This window comes from Carex rostrata, chromosome 15, assembly GCF_964058835.1.
Source record: "Carex rostrata chromosome 15, lpCarRost1.2, whole genome shotgun sequence".
NCBI lineage: Eukaryota > Viridiplantae > Streptophyta > Magnoliopsida > Poales > Cyperaceae > Carex > Carex rostrata.
The window spans coordinates 3,377,963-3,394,201 of NC_135932.1; the positions used below are offsets into that span (position 1 = coordinate 3,377,963).

Below are 16,239 nucleotides of genomic sequence, written 5' to 3' on the forward strand. Positions count from 1 at the left end.
TTCGGCTCCTCTCCAATTGTGCGTCATACGGAGACAGTCATTGTTACTGCGATGCAGACACGTGTCCTGTCAGAGAAGATCAGCGTTCTTTGAGTTGAGTACTTGAGACGATCGTCAACGAATAATTTTTTGACTTTTCAACAAAAACCCGACCCGGTCCGAAAGGCCCGGATTGTTTCGGGCCGAATCGGATTGGCCTCCTAAACGAAGATTGAGAGAACGAATTGGCTTATGGTTCTTTTTAAATAATAGCAAGCATTGCTCTACAGTCTGCACATCTACTGTGTTTGGTTTTTAGTTCAATGTTAGTATCTAGTAAGTGGTATAGCTGAGTTCAGATCCAGTAAAGTAACCCAAAAGTTGAGTTTTAGATCGGGACCGTCTGATTCGAATCCGTTATAATCTATCCGAAGTGGAGAGCACACATCTCGAACAGCTAATCCGAATTTCGAAGCAATCTCGAGCGATGGATCCGAATCGCACGGTCTCGATCCAAAACCCAAAAATTGGGTTACTTTAGGGGATCCGAACCCAGTATAGCTTGGGTTACATGACATAGTGATATTGTCAGGCTTATTTGTTATTAGATTGACTTGGTAAGGGAGTATGGATATAGTTAATAGATATGTAGGCTGTAAGATACCATCTCTTCAGTTTCTTTAAGAAAAAAAAAAAATCTAGTTTTGTTGAGATGAAAACATAAAGAAAAGTATGATTTCACCATGTTTCGTTAATTCAATTTTATTAATTAATAATGATGGTACATTTAAAAATAATAAGTTAAGTAAAGCGAACAACCCATATACAATTTAAATTTAATTAATTACAAAGCTTGTTCCATCATGCTCTTAAACTCGTTAAAGCAAATCCTTCCATCGCCATTCTTGTCATAAACCCTAATCATTTCCTCGCAATCTTCGTACTTCATTCCTTCCTTCAACCCTAATCTCCTTAACACGCTCCATAGCTCGAATGCGGTAATAAATCCATCTTCATTTCGATCGAACACGTAAAATGCCTCTTTCAATTCTTTCAAACTTGCATTTTTGCTATCTAAGAACTTGTGTGCCTCTTGTATTAGCATTGTGTCCTGTTTTTGTATGTTTCGCCAACCCTCTACGCCTAGACTAGTTATGACTGTGTTTATGTCATCGCATGTTAGCTCGTCTTTTGTATCATGCTTTTCACATTTATGTAACGCAATATGTTGTTGTTGTTCTTCTTCTTCTTCTTGTTGTTCTTGTTGTTCTTCTTCTTCTTCCATGATGTTGTGGTTGTTGTCGTGAGTATACTTGCCATAATGATTGATAAGCAATGAATACAAGCAATAGTGTCGCACTGTTTTGAGGCTAAAACATAAGACATATTTGGATAGACGAAGTAGATAGCACCGAAAAACAGAGCATGGGCAACACGGAATCGAATCAAAGACGCTCTCCATTTTGATGTTCCTGGCTAGGTCAGACATTTTAATAAATTAAGATGATCAGAAGAATATACAGACAGAAAATTTAAGAACTCAAACAAATTATTAATATGACAATCTTGATCACATCTATATTTATAGGTTTAAGTTGATCTTATGGAATATGTATTAAAGGAAGAAAGATATATATGAAGGGAAATTTCTTGGAGAGTGGGGGTAATGAGAAATGTGCACAGAACATTCTTAGCTCATTTCATGAATGTTGCTTTTCTGAGAATTTAATACCTTTTGTTAAAGAGAATGGAATCGATCTAGATATTATGAAATTTCTTGGCAAGAGCCTAAAACAATTGGTTTCTGACTGGAACATTCTGCCATGTTGTTGAGGGGACACCAACATTTTCGTAAGGAATTGCATCCATGTCCTTGTATAAATTCATAGTTTCTGTAATTAACCCGGTGAATTTTACCTGAGCAAAAAAAATTGATGTTATTTTGTAAGGTAAAATTTCCTGACCAGAGGTGAAAATCCTTTATTTTTCATAAACCGGCCACTAAATATAGTCTGTCTTGTATTTTCTTTTAATTAATTGTGTGCTAATGTCATTGTCACATCAGCACTTTGGTAATTTGTATAGAAAAAGTAATAACAGTGTCATTGCCAAGTCATTAAGCATTATTCTCTATTATCCGAAAGTGTTGCATGTTGCTCATGTCTTTATGTCATATATATTAATTGGTGTCGGCATAAGCATGTGGTGGTGTGTGATTTATTATTGGAGGAAAACATTTCTCCGATCTCTCCTTTCAGATACTATAAAATAATCAGAAAGAATAGGGTTGAGAACTCTAAATCCAAACTAGAAGTAATGTTAGATGGTTATTAGAATTTAAAATTAATTAAATTGCTTTTTTTTTTTGAGGAAAAAATGAATTAAATTGCGTATTTTTCATTTGTTTATTTTTTATTTTATGTCTCGTTTTAACAGCTTAAATATGAAGTAATTTAATCCATCACAGTAAATAAAATATTAGAACATAAATAATGTAAATAAGTGTGAAGTATTCACTTCTTTCAATGTGAAATAAAAAATTTGCTCCAACTCATTTCATTTCTTAATGAGCAATCAAACATATCCAAAATGCCTTATTAGATTCAGAGACGGTGCGCAAATTCTTCACGCACTATAGCGAGTCAAAGATCACTCGTCAATTGATGTATTAATTTATTAGATTAACAATATAGTAAAACCTTAAACATTGACTTGGTTAAATTCCTTGAATTACGGTTGCTTTCCGTATTGAATTGGATGAAATGTTAGATTTAATTAATGACACAATGCTACAATGATGCTACAAATATACATAATTATTTGCGTACAAATTTGACGAGCAAACGCGTGAAATATAATCAACAAATTAATTTGCGTACAAAATATTTGATGTATTCTTTTGATTTAGTATAATATTTAATAATATGATTTGAAATTTGACTTTCGTCAGTTGCCAACATGATTAGACGCGTCTAACATGCTGTAGATTAAATTTTTCCTACATGCCTACGTTTATTCCTACATATATATATACGGCCACACTTCGAAACTTCATTTGGGGGAAATCTTGAACCGTGTTAAGTCGATTGACAAATATCAACAAATTGACAAACATAAGCGACACGAAAAGGAAATCAACCTCATTTAATTGGCGCGTTAGGGATTACTTAACCGGATTTTCCGACCGGAGGGATAAATATATTAACAGAGAAGTTTTTGCTTCATGCAACAACACACGGATAATTGAATCAAAATTGCATTGCATACGATAATCATTAGACCTAAATTAGTCTGATGTTTATTCAGAACTATCCGATTCGTTTCATAATTCTTATGTGCTTGATCTACATAAATATTAAAGCGGCACGCACAAATCATTAAGCAAATTGGACTTTTCTGAGTGGGTATCACACCGATTTCCATTGCGTACCTGTTTCCTTAAAATTGAGAGTAAAAATAGTGACAATGTTACATACAACACATGAATCATGTGTTTTTTGTATTCTAACTCTATTGACTGCGCGTTGCATGTATAAAATTAAAACAATGTTGTCAATATTTTTTTTATTAAAAAAATTAAATATGTAAAAGCAAAAGGGTTTTTTTTTTTTCCTTAAGTAAATAGTTGAGTCGATAAGTAAAAATCTTGAATCTCAGAAATGACGACTCAATTCCTAACTTCTTAAATTAAATTTGATGACATAAACATGTGACCATGACTTTGGGGAAGCGTATCCTCTGCGGAGTTTTTCCGTGCGGAGCTTTTAATCTGGTCCGTTTGTTTCAGATCGGATGGATCAGATCAGATCTTGCCCGAATTGAAAAAAAAAATTAAAATATGCGGAACTTTTAATCTGATCTGTTCGATCCGAAACGAATGGACCAGATTAAAAGCTCCGCACGGAAAAACTCTGCAGAGGATACGCTTCCATGACTTTGGTCTCTACTCGTGGTAATAGTAAATATAATTGACTGACTCCAAGTCTTCTAAAAGGCCTCTGACCTTTTTCTAACCTACTGAATACAGAATTGTCAAATTAGGTTTATTTTATACCAATCAAAGTAGAAAGTGAAGAATTAGAATTGATCTAGTACAAACTTAAGGGTGGTAGGCACAATTGAAATTATATTCAGTCAAATTTTAGAGAAGTCAAAAAGTTAGAAATGATGTATATATAACATAAACTAGAAAGTGCAGTCCCATTTGAAATTTCATTCAGTGGAAATTTTACATGAATTTTAGTTCATCTACTTTTCTAACATGATTTTCCTTTTGTTTACAAAAATAGGATTCAACCAGAACTGGCTGACTCTTAACTGGTAACCTTGCCTTACAAGTCAAGTCAAGTCAAACAAATTTTTTTTTTTTTAAGAAACGAAGAAATTGCATGAACTTGGATGGAAAAAAAAGGAAGAGCCCAGCAACTCTCATTGGATATTCGTCAGGAATTTAGACTTTTAAAACATTTTTATTAATTGGGGGTCCAATTTTCATATCTGAGATAGTACATATAATCATTCAATTATTTTAATTATTTTTAATGATAAAGATAAGAGGTAAAATATCCGCATTTTAATATTCATAAATGATTCTTCATGTATATTTCGCAACTTCTCGCGAAAAAAATATTATTATCTTTAGGCACTAAATCGAAGGTCAGTTCTCAATACTTAACATAAGTTTATTTCAATTTTTATTTATTATATTTTTTTCACCTGTAGCTTTTAAAACTTATTATCATATATAAAATTTGAAAACTTGACATTAAAGTTATTGAAGGCTTGATGTATTTTTTTTTTAACAATCCAATTCTAATCTTTTGCTAGAATTGATTTTTTTATCTTAAAAATGTACAGTGCTAATCGAAGACTAACTAAGATTTTACTTCAGTCAATTACCTACCCAATTCCAATTCCAAATTCAAAGCAACATAATTTCTAAAGCACTTTTGCTGACATAGCTCCTTGTTACGTCATCTACAAAAACATCATGTCTGCTGAATTATCAACAAATGGAGTTACACATGATGTTATTGTATATGTAGATCACAATTTTTATCTATGTTGAATCATCAAAGTCACATTGCCAGAAGGTCTATTTCTAATATAAAGGCAGGTATAGTGAATTTCCTCTGTTAAAGATTGCAGAGCTATGCAATACTTTCTCGTTTGACAAATTAAACCCTCTCTTTTGTTTAAGAAAAAAAATAAAACGGTTGGTCCTCTTCATTTAGTCTCTGAAACAGTACACTGAATTTCATGTTCTTTTTAGATTTATTAATTTCAAAGTTCTAAATAGCGATTATAGCGGCATAGCAGGGAGACCAAAAAAAAAAGCTATTGCGAATAGCGTAGCTATAGCGGAAGCTATCACACATAGCGATTTCCCTTTTCAAACTTTATATTCTATATTTATACTAATTATCAACATAATCAATATTAGAGAATTGATGTAACAACTAATCTAAGTCTATACTTTTTATCAATTATGCAAATAAGAAGAAAAAAAAAATCTAAAAAGTAACATTATTTAATAGTTTATACTTCATGGTATTACATATTATAATAGACAAAGAACAATTAATTTTATAAGGTAAATGAAGTCAATATACATATTTAAACATTTTATAATTATAATAATAATCAAAATCAGCTTTCAATTGAAACGAACGATAATAATTTTACAAATGAATACTATAAAAAGAGTAATCAAAATGAAGAATTAGTATTTGAATATTTCTCGATATAGAATGATAGAATAAATCACAAATAAAAATAGAAGCATATAGTTTGGTTTAGTATACTTATCGTAGAAGACCATGTAACATTAGAAATAAGAATAAAAGTACAGAAGTCCATATAAATTCAAAAAAAAAAAACCATGTAGCATAGCGGTAGCTATAGCAGGTCTCATATAGCGGTAATAACGGTCAGCTATTATAGCTATAGCGGTCGTAGCTGAGTTAGCGCAATTTTATCTCATATAGCGTTTATGGTCCGGAAAAGCTATAGCGCCGCTATAGCTAGCTATTTAGAAGCCTGATAACATGTGTATACATGTGTGAAATCGAAGCATTTTTAGTGGCTTGACAGGAATAAGTTAGAAACACAAACTTTGAGTTGAACCATTCTATATACTTTTTTGTGTTAAGATAATATTTTGCTATCAAATCATGGTGAATTGGAGGTTACTCAGAGAAATTCAGGGTAATTAACGATGGTAGCTCGCGTATGCGGAAAGGATATAATGTTATTTTGATAACATTGGAGAGACTTTCAAATCACTAATTTGTACTTATGGTTTTCGCTTTAATTTTATTAATTTGAAATGTGATGGCATTATAGTTCCTACTTCCTTAGGGTACGCTTATATAATAGAGCTAGAATAGCTAGAATAACTACTATTCGGAATAGTAGATGAGAATAGCACTAACTTTGATTGTAAGAGAATAGTATTAACTCAACGCTATTCGGAATAGTAAAAAAGTTATTTGAAATGCATATTTAGAATAGAGTTTGGAGGAAATGAATAAAGTAATAATTTATTTTGAGTTTACTTCCTAGTTTGAGGGAAAATAAAAGTCAATAAAATAAATTGAGATAAAAGGCTACATGGATTATACTCTAAATTACATGTGAATAAAATTATGAAGTGATGCACCAGATTTTATTTATTTTTTCTTCACTTACCTCATAAAATTAAAATTCGAGAACAAATGTAACATAGGTCTTTATCTATTCACCCCTCTAAGCATATATATTCTGATATGCAGTTTCAATCATTTTTTCCCATTCTCCTTCCATGCTTATCTGGAACCCTTTTTTTTTTTTTTTTTTTTTTTTTTTTTTTTTTCAATTTCCAATTTCCAATTTCCAATTTCCAATTTCCAATTTCCAATTTCCAATTTCCAATTTCCAATTTCCAATTTCCAATTTCCAAAGTCATAACCAAATACTCATCACTGTTATAGTTAACTAATATTGTGGCCGTGAGTTGCAACAGAAATAAAAAAAACTTATTTACTCTTTTGATAGATCATAATATGTAGTGAAATTTAACTGTTTAGTAAATCTTTTGTATAATTTTGTAGCAAATTAACTATATTAAAAAACAAAAGACTTGTTACATTATGATTGTACTTGACAAAGAATAAGACAAATCCGCAAGAATTTATATCATTTGTAAGGTTAACAAAATAGTAAATAGTAGCAATGGATAGATCTTTTTGTTAAATAGAATCAAATTTAAATATTTCAATCAAACAAGTATGATGGATTTGATTTTTTACAAAAAATAGCTCCACCGATCATGTGGATCAGTGGAAGCAATTTACTATGCATGCAGTACGTTTAGTGGAACAAATATATTTCTATCTCCACCGATCCATCGGTGGAGCTGTTTTTCATAAAAAAAAATCAAATTCAATGTGCTTGTTTCATTAAAATACACAAATTTGGTGCTATTTTTAAAAAAAAATCCAATGGATATGTGCCTTAGTTGGATTCTTCCTTAAAGTAATATGATATTGTAGTCAAATATATATATATTTTTTTTCTTAGAAAGTTTGTATATATATATGAGACTGATTAATATGCTTTTGGTGGCAGTTTGGCCAAAGTACTACTAAGTCAAATTTAAAAAAATCGAATTTGAAACTTCAAACTAAGTAGCTCATTAAACTGGTTATATATTGAACTTGTAGAAGGGTAAGGCTAAGGTGCTATGGGTTGCACAGCGACCAGCAGTGCTACGGCTCAATATTCGAGTTTTCAAAATCCAAACGGTCGATCCAAACTGTTCATCTTGTTCTCCATATTAATATGTGTTTGGAGACCAAATTTTAGATAGGTAGAAAATCAGTTGATCCAAAAAATAACCTAAAAATAAAAGAAAATTGCCAATATTTTAGGCCATCTTTTACTATCTTTCATAAATCATAAAAGTAGTGAAAAAAATTTCAAAAATAGTAAAAATTGGTATTATACAAGTTCAATATATAACCAATTTACTGAGCTACTTAGTTTGAAGTTTCACATGCAGTTTTTTGAAATTAGCTCGGCCAAAGTGCACCGAAAACATATTAGTCAATCTCTCTCTCTCTCAATATATATATATATATATAGAGAGAGAGAGAAAGGGGTTAGCTAATATCAAAACGTTTGTTCCTAGGCTATGGAACAAACGATTCGACTTTTACATTTTCAAAGTTCAAATAGTTGATCCAAACTGTTCAACATTCAATCTATATTAAAATGTATCTAGAGACAAAATTGTATATCTTTTATAATTTTTTTTATATTTATTAAGCCAGTTTTAAAATGAAAATAATCCAGAAATTTTTCAATATTTATTAAAATCAGCGATATCGGGTGCCAATCTAAGTTTATTCAATTTTTCAGTGCCTATCTAAGTTTATTTCAAATTTTTAACTGCCAATCTAAATTTATTCAATTTTAATTCTAACTATATCGGGTGCAGTACGTGTAGTGAGTATGTGTGTAAATAAATTTAAATTTCTACATGTAAAAAAAAAGTATAAAAAAAATACATTGAATTAAAAGAAGGCATATTATTTGATTAGAAGGCTCATATTTAGTACGAAATTTCATGTTTTAATCACAACTGTTAGCGAATCAAAACATCTACATGCTTAATATAAAATGAAGATTTATATCTCTTTAGAATCATAAATCTAATATAGATGGTGATTAATCTGGTTTCTTCACAAAGAGACATAGGTTCAATTTTTATAAAAATAATATGCGAAAAGAATAGATATCAGAATTAACCAGTGTTCTAAATAGCGCGTTATAGCGTTTTTGGACCCTAAACGCTAAGCTTATAGCATCAAAACGCGCTATTTGAGCTATGGACGCTATAGTGGTAATAGCGCATAGCGTGTAGCGCAAATAGTGCGCGCCATGCAACATGAGTTGTTTTTTTTTCTTCAATTTATATGGGCTTTAAATAAATAAAGGCTCAGATTGGATTTTAACCGTGATTTTTTTTTTTTGCAATTGACGTACTAAGCTTTATATTAAACTATTAATTATTAAATGAGAGATCCATCAAACAAAATCAAATAAGAAAGCTACAGCGCGCTATGCAACATGAGTTGTTTTTTTCTTTTTCTTTTTCTTTTCAATTTATATGAGCTTTAAATAAAGATTCAGATTGAATATATTAAGATATTTCTTGAACTAACAAAATGATATTTACTATATGGTAGTTTGAATATTTTGAATAGATTAAGATAGTTAATTATACCATAATGTGTAGGTTATTTTGAAATTTAAATAGAAAAAAAGATAGAGGAATATATTTTGAATAGAAAAAGATCGACAGTTTATGATATTAGTATTACTATGGATATTTTGAGTCGCAATTTGGACTTTGTATTGGTTCAATATGAATATTATAATTTTTTAATTAATTTGATGTTATTTATTATTTCATGAGACTTAGTTAATGTTGATATTTAGTACAAATATATGATATAATTTTTATAAAAATTAAAAAATACTATGTAGCATAGCTTTTGCTATAGCTTTTTTTGTAGGCTTCCCGCTATGACGCGATAAACGCTATTTAGAACTTTGGAATTAACTGAAGTCATTTCTAGAACAAAAAATAATTTCCATCTCCTTTATATAAATTTCCACCTAAACGGGCCGAAAATGAGTTTGAAATCCAACAGATTGTTGACCGAACAAATTTTTTTGAATCACTTTCAATTTATTTTCTAAGCTCTAGGCCTTTTGGGCTCCTGACGTAGCCCATTCTAATTTTGTACTGGGATTCTCTCATGTGGTAAAATTTGTAGATACTAGATAATATCATTAAATAACTAGTCTTTGCAGGGACCAATATGCATAGCTCCTAACTGGGTTTTCTTAATTGGCTTATAAACTTAAAAGGAAATGTTGTTGGATTAGCACCGCAAACTATCATATTCTCAATCTCTCATACTACAACTAATTGCAAATTTGCAAGAAAAAAATCACGAACTCATTTACAAAAAAAAAAAAAAAAAATCTAGCCCCATCAAGCCCCATCAAGCCCTACCAACTCACCCAAACCACCTCAAGAAAACCTTGAAAAAAGAAAAAAAAAAATGGGGGCATAATACTCCAAATATCAATGAATACAACAATACAGGCAATGTGTTGTGTGTATTTCAATTTCCTTCAATGTCTTCTGATATAACCAGATCTTCTGTGGCATGTTTTCTCTTCACCGCCTTTGCTACGTGAGGGGTGACGCCACCAACTGCAGAAGGGACCTTATGAGAGGAGAGTTCACCAATGAAGAGCACATTCTGAGCCCAACCAGCATACTTCCCATATTTGGCCACAAATGCCTCGGCCACACGGTTGCATAGCTTTGGTGTCAAGCTCATACCTGCTAGCTCCGGCATAAGGTATCTTGTTGCAATCTGAAATATAAAGCGTACAGTTAATTCATGTTATTTTGGAGAAATAGTCCCATGGGAATTAAAATAAAACTTCCAGAACAAAGCTATAAAAAGAAATTATAATTCCTGCCAGCACAAACACAAGTAATGTACAAAATAAGAGTTCACATCTGCTGTCATTACCAAATGGTGCAGATATGGCAGGGAACCATCCGATTTCAATTGGATGGTACAGATCAGATAACAGATGCAACCCCTAAAATATCAAGGTGCCCATCTGGACCACTAGAATTTAATATGATGATTTAGATTGATTAGAATTGCAGGAAGCTACCATCAAAATCATGGCAGTAGAAGCAAACTGTACAAATAATACTGTATTTATTTCTCAATCCTTCTTGCCTGAGGATGTGCCCAATTATAATTTTTTTTATCATGATATGCTTTAATAAAGACGTCAAATACAAAGGGGTATTTTGGACAATTTATTTAAGAATTGGGTAAATAATAAGATATGATCTCTCCATGTTTTCATGGGGATGGAATATACACATTATTTCTTGTTTAGCAGGGGAATTCATGACGACTTGAGTTTCTAGACGAGCAGGCAAAATTTTCTGCCAAAAAATAAAATACGGTGACCAGAATAATTGAATAATATTAAAAATTGAAAAAGGAAAAAAGAGATCACCTTCCAAACATGGGTATCAACGGGTACGGCATGATGCTGATCAAGCGAGAATAATGCAATACAAGCAGCAACTTTAGGTCCTACTCCTGGCAATGTACAAAGCGCATCAATTACCGTGCTAAGCTCCATTTGGCGTAGAGATGCAAGCCATTTTTCGCCTCCACCTGGCTTTTCTTGCAGTGCTTTTGCAGTCCCGACCACGTACTTTGCCCTATTTTATATTTCAACCTAGTTTAGATTTGGCAGGTTTTCCCTTTTGTTCTCATTTTATTGAATTAACAGGTCTCACTAGTATCACTCAACTAATGAAGCTCGATAATTTCACTGGTTTCATTAGGTGTGAAAATGGCCCCGGTGAAAACCAATCAGTTTCTGTTTGTTTTAAGTTATTTCATTGAATTGAGATATTCTGGTATATACAAATTTATACTCCCAACATGTTATTGTAATGCCAATTGATGGCAGTACTGAACTTTTGATTCTGATTATTCAAATTTCAGAACATAATTCACTACTGAGTTGTTGATCAAAGGAGCAGAATTCAAAACCAAACTAAAAAGAAATCAGACCTGTATCCAAAACCGGCTTCTCTGAGCTCAGTTTCTGTTATCGAAGCAAGCCTCTCAATGGAAGGAAATTCATAAAATTCAAACCCACCAACCGAACCCAAATGTTTACCATGCGACTCCAAAACAGAAACCATCTTCTCAATTCTCTTTATATTATTATTTGATGAACATAGAAACTGAAACACACACTCAACTGGATCTTGTCGCATAACGCGCGCCCCACCCCCAAACCTCTCTGACAGCTCCTTAAATCTGGAATCGGTGGCTGAGAATTCTTGCCATAGATCAGAGAGGGATATACCTGATAGATAGTTAACTAATTGAGTATGAACACTGAGATAAAAAAAATTAAATAAGTAAAAAAAAATGCATTTTTTAGACGATATGACAATACCAAGATTGAAATAATCTGACAATGCAGCATGAGCTGATGAGACAGAGTTATCAGTGTGGAGATAATACGCAACGTGGCGGGAAGGGGAGATGTCCAGGTGGGTGAGGGAAACCAAGTGAGAGCCCACAACTCCGGTGAACTGGACAGGTCCAGTTTTACGCCAGCGGAAGGACTGACCAGTGGGAAGCGTAAGGGGAAGAAAAAGCTCTGATTGGGGGAAGGGAAGTGGCTCCCACTGGAAAGAAGACGTTAGAGAGCGACGCGGGGTAGAGTTAGGGTTAGGATTAGGGTTTTGTTTGGGCAAAGACGGTGAGAGGGAAGGGGGAGGGGTGGAGTCAAGAGGTGGAGTTGATGGTTTTACGCGGCGGCGGCGTTGATACGTCGTTGCCATTACGCGCGAGAGAGAAGATGAGCTGGAGGGGATGAAAGGAAGAGGGACTACGTGGCGGGTTTTCATTGGTCTTAACTGGTGACGAACTATGTGGACTGAAGGATGGCGCCAACTAGACGCATTTCTTGGACTTTTACTTATATGTCCCTCAAATCTGCAATACTTGGGAACAAGTGAACAATAGAAGTATCTTTGTAATTTTTTTTAATACTCCAATAAAAAAAATCGGTTAATTATGCATTATATATCAAATATATGAAAATGAAGTTTAATGTCATAAATTTAAAAAAAATTTAGTTTTTGGTGCTTATCACATCTGTGTTATCATAGCGTTATATGTTGGCATATAAATTTTCAAAATATGAAAAAATTACTTGTTGGAACTATATGTTGATTCCTCAATTCCTGAAGCTATCGATGCACATAAAAACATATGTAAAAAGATGTGATTTTTTAATGTCTTTATAAAGTATATATATCATATAATATAAGCTAAATATTTTTTTTTCTTATAAAAACACATGAATCTATGAACTAGAGATATAATTATAAAAAATTCATCGCATGTTCAAAACTCGGAAAGAAAAATCTTTTATGAATATTAAATATTTATATAACTTGACTCCAACATATACTCAAAAATAATTATATAAAATTCACTGATGTTATTTAATATTTCTCTATTAACATACCAAAATAAATTACTCCGTCCGAAATAAAAGTACATAGTTCCTGAAGACCAATCTCAAATTTAAAAAAATTCAAGGGTTTGCATGCATATGAAAAAGGAATTAAAGAATCATCATTCTTCCGAATTCTCTTTTATATCCCCGATCGGATTCACTGAGGCCGCATCGGATCGGGTTTGATCGAGGCCGAGAAATGGACCCGGATGCGGTGAAGCGATCGCTTGAAGGCGAAAACAAGGCGGAGTTCATCTCCCACCTGTCCGATCACTTCTACGATCAGTTCGTTCTTCACGGCATGCGTTTAGACGCCGTCGACAACGGCCGTGTTCTCTGCTCCCTTTCCGTCCCTCCCCGTCTCTCCTCTGTTAGTCTCCTTTCATCACCTCACCTCTTTCTCTCCCCTCTCTGGTTTAAAGCACCAGTTAGATGCAGATTGAATGAAGTGTTGATCAAGTGATGTTATGGCTTTATGATTTGCAATTAAACTCAGTTAAGCCCCCAAATAATCCTCAATTGTGCAATTGCGTCTCGTTTTACCTTCAATTGTGCAGTTAAACTGTAATCGAATTGCAAAACCAGATTTGATTTCGCAATGTGCCTGAAAGCTACTTAAATCCATAATCGAATTCACCCTGTATTTATTTGTGCAATCATTTCAGAAAAAATGACTTAATTTATCCTTTTTAGTTCAATCCATATTGTAATCTTCTCTATTTGCTAACTTAAAAGTAGAGCTCAGGAGGCTACATCCACGGAGGAGCAATTGCAACACTGGCTGATGTGGTAGGGTCTGCCGTTTTCTACAGTGCTGGTATCCATACAAGTGGGGTTTCCCTTGAGATCAGTGTTTCTTTTGTCGATGCCGCTTTCATTGGAGTGAGTATATCATATCCCATTCTTTACCATTTCTTAATGCCGGTACCAGTCTAGTTCTGGTAAATAGTTGGTATCACCTAGCACCATGCTTGTGCTGCACTGGTCTTTGTATTACTATCTTGGGTAATGATTTTTATCACTAGAATGAATATATCTTTACTGTACAGACCTCTATTTATTTTTAAATTTCCAGTACAGTATTAATTTTATTTTTTCTTGTAGGATGAAATAGAGATAGAAGGAAATCTACTGAGAGCTGGGAAATCTGTCGGTGTCATTTCTATTGATTTTGTGAATAAAAAAACCGGGAAAACAATAGCACAAGCACGGCATACCAAGTATCTGGCAGTATCTAGCAGATTGTAGTGGTTTATATGATGCCACATATGCTGTGTGTTTATTTACAAATAATTGGAATTTTAGGCATTTTAATTTTCGTAAATATTGTCAACTGATGTAAAACATGCAGATGGTTTTCTTCAAGGCAGATTAAGAAATAAGTCAAATAAATATTTACTTTTACCCCCTTTTTTTTGTATATTTTGGAAAAGGGGTGTGCAAAAGACCCAGTTACTGTTCTTACGTGCTGATAAAAGATTGTTATCACAAGAACTTATTTGGAAAATATTCCAAAGAGAAATTTAAATAAAAATATCACGAGTGAGGCTATAGCACTATGCATAGCGGATATTGATCCTTACTATGTATCAATATTTCTATTTTTAAAGTCCAAGCAATCAATTTAAACTGCTCAACATAATCCATATGAATATGTACTTGCATATCAAAATATTACATTTTTTTAGATTATTTTTTTAGATAGATAGAAATATCACGTGATCTAAAAATTCTAGGCCATTCATAAGTATTGATTTTCTATCAATCTAAGAAAATAGTACAAAAAAAATCTGAAAATAAAATTTAGTCTACAAGTACATTTTCATATAAAAATCATGTTAAATGGTCCATATCAATGATTTAAATAACGTTTATCGCATCATATCGGCCGGGTTAAAAAAATTGCGCTATACCCAAATAGCGGCGTTATAGTGCGAAATAGCGCGCTATAGCGGCGCTATTTGGACATAGTGCCATAGCTTTTATGGGAGAAAAACGCTATAGCGCGCTATTTAGAACATTGGTCCATATTGACTAATTAAAATTTGAAAGAGAAAATATTAATCTACAGTACAAACCAATCTTAGCTATGGATAGTACTATAGCCTCAATCAAATATTAGTCATACCTAAATATAAAAGGTACCTCGAGAATCCCATTTCTCAATATGTGATTAAATTTTCTTTTTGTCTGAACAAGTAGAAGTTTTATCTAAATAATGTTATAAATGCAAATGACAAAAATAATAAGAAATTATATAAAAAAGAAGAAGAAGTTAAAACTTCAGATACTTGGCAATTTGCCTTGTGGTCTCCATCTGTTCTTCCATACCAGAATAGCAGGCTTTTGTATAAAGCTATCATAACTTTCTTTGATTGAAAGCAATTTGCACATCACTACAGCTTGCTTTCCATTTGATCATGTACAATAGGTCTAGTTTAGTTAGACACTTACTATGTCGTAGGACTGACATTTAAGATATATATGAAAAGTCTATTATCATTTAAAAAGGGGAAGAGTGCTAGGTTTCTCCACAATAGCATATAAACAGAGCATTTCAGTAGCTTTTGGTGCACAGCGTGCCTTGGAAACATCTGATCATTTTGCAATTTGGATTGAATGGCTTATATGAGCCTAAATTAAAGCAATTATTTCTCGAAGGTTCCTCAAAACACCAGTAGTCAAGTACAAATTTCACCTCTTTAATGCTAAACTTGAAATGCATGAATAGCTAACAGTATAAAAATACATGCTGGTATCAGACCATTATGGTGCATAATAAGACTAAAAGAACAAAAGTAGAAAGAGATAATTAAATTGTGTCAGATACTGGCATGTATTATTCAGAGATGGTTAAACTTCATGTAGTGACGATTGCAATTTTTATTTTTATTTTGGCCAATCACAAATACATGTTGTTTCTAATGAGAGAAGAAAGCTCTCAAGTATAAACAAGACAAAATATGATCATCTTCTAGTAAAAATCAACTCAAACAACTAATAAGACTCAATAGGTAGTCTTTGATAAAATCAAAATTAATTTCTTGAAAACAAAAACATTGCCTGTGCAACACATGCTTCAAATTCCTAACAGTACTCTTATGAAAAAGAAGGAAG

The 16,239-nt window shown here is 32.5% G+C and overlaps 2 protein-coding genes across 2 annotated transcripts; one reads left to right on the top strand and one right to left on the bottom strand.

The window, feature by feature from the left end:
* Positions 1-9,887: 9,887 nt before the first annotated feature.
* Positions 9,888-12,548, bottom strand: OGG1 (8-oxoguanine-DNA glycosylase 1). Its single transcript, XM_078316531.1, has 4 exons — positions 12,049-12,548; positions 11,655-11,955; positions 11,086-11,296; positions 9,888-10,415 (listed from the first exon to the last, which is right to left on the bottom strand). Exons 1-4 carry the CDS (start codon positions 12,503-12,505, stop codon positions 10,158-10,160), a joined length of 1,227 nt encoding a protein of 408 aa, XP_078172657.1. The 5' UTR covers positions 12,506-12,548; the 3' UTR covers positions 9,888-10,157.
* A 680-nt stretch (positions 12,549-13,228) lies between these two features.
* LOC144566256 (uncharacterized) lies at positions 13,229-14,504 on the top strand. The gene is made up of 3 exons (XM_078316231.1): positions 13,229-13,492; positions 13,861-14,004; positions 14,227-14,504. The coding sequence occupies exons 1-3, from the start codon at positions 13,322-13,324 to the stop codon at positions 14,368-14,370; spliced, it is 459 nt and encodes a 152-aa protein (XP_078172357.1). The 5' UTR covers positions 13,229-13,321; the 3' UTR covers positions 14,371-14,504.
* The last annotated feature ends 1,735 nt before the right edge of the window (positions 14,505-16,239 follow it).

Excerpts from the sequence above, each read along its gene's own strand:
- LOC144566256 (XM_078316231.1), top strand. The coding sequence starts at position 13,322 with ATGGACCCGGATGCGGTGAAGCGATCGCTTGAAGGCGAAAACAAGGCG. Across the intron at positions 13,493-13,860 it reads TCCCTCCCCGTCTCTCCTCT|AGCTCAGGAGGCTACATCCA; the intron begins GTTAGTCTCCTT and ends ACTTAAAAGTAG. Across the intron at positions 14,005-14,226 it reads TCGATGCCGCTTTCATTGGA|GATGAAATAGAGATAGAAGG; the intron begins GTGAGTATATCA and ends TTTTTCTTGTAG.
- OGG1 (XM_078316531.1), bottom strand. The coding sequence starts at position 12,505 with ATGAAAACCCGCCACGTAGTCCCTCTTCCTTTCATCCCCTCCAGCTCA. Across the intron at positions 11,956-12,048 it reads GTCAGATTATTTCAATCTTG|GTATATCCCTCTCTGATCTA; the intron begins GTATTGTCATAT and ends ACTATCTATCAG. Across the intron at positions 10,416-11,085 it reads TTGATACCCATGTTTGGAAG|ATTGCAACAAGATACCTTAT; the intron begins GTGATCTCTTTT and ends TTTATATTTCAG.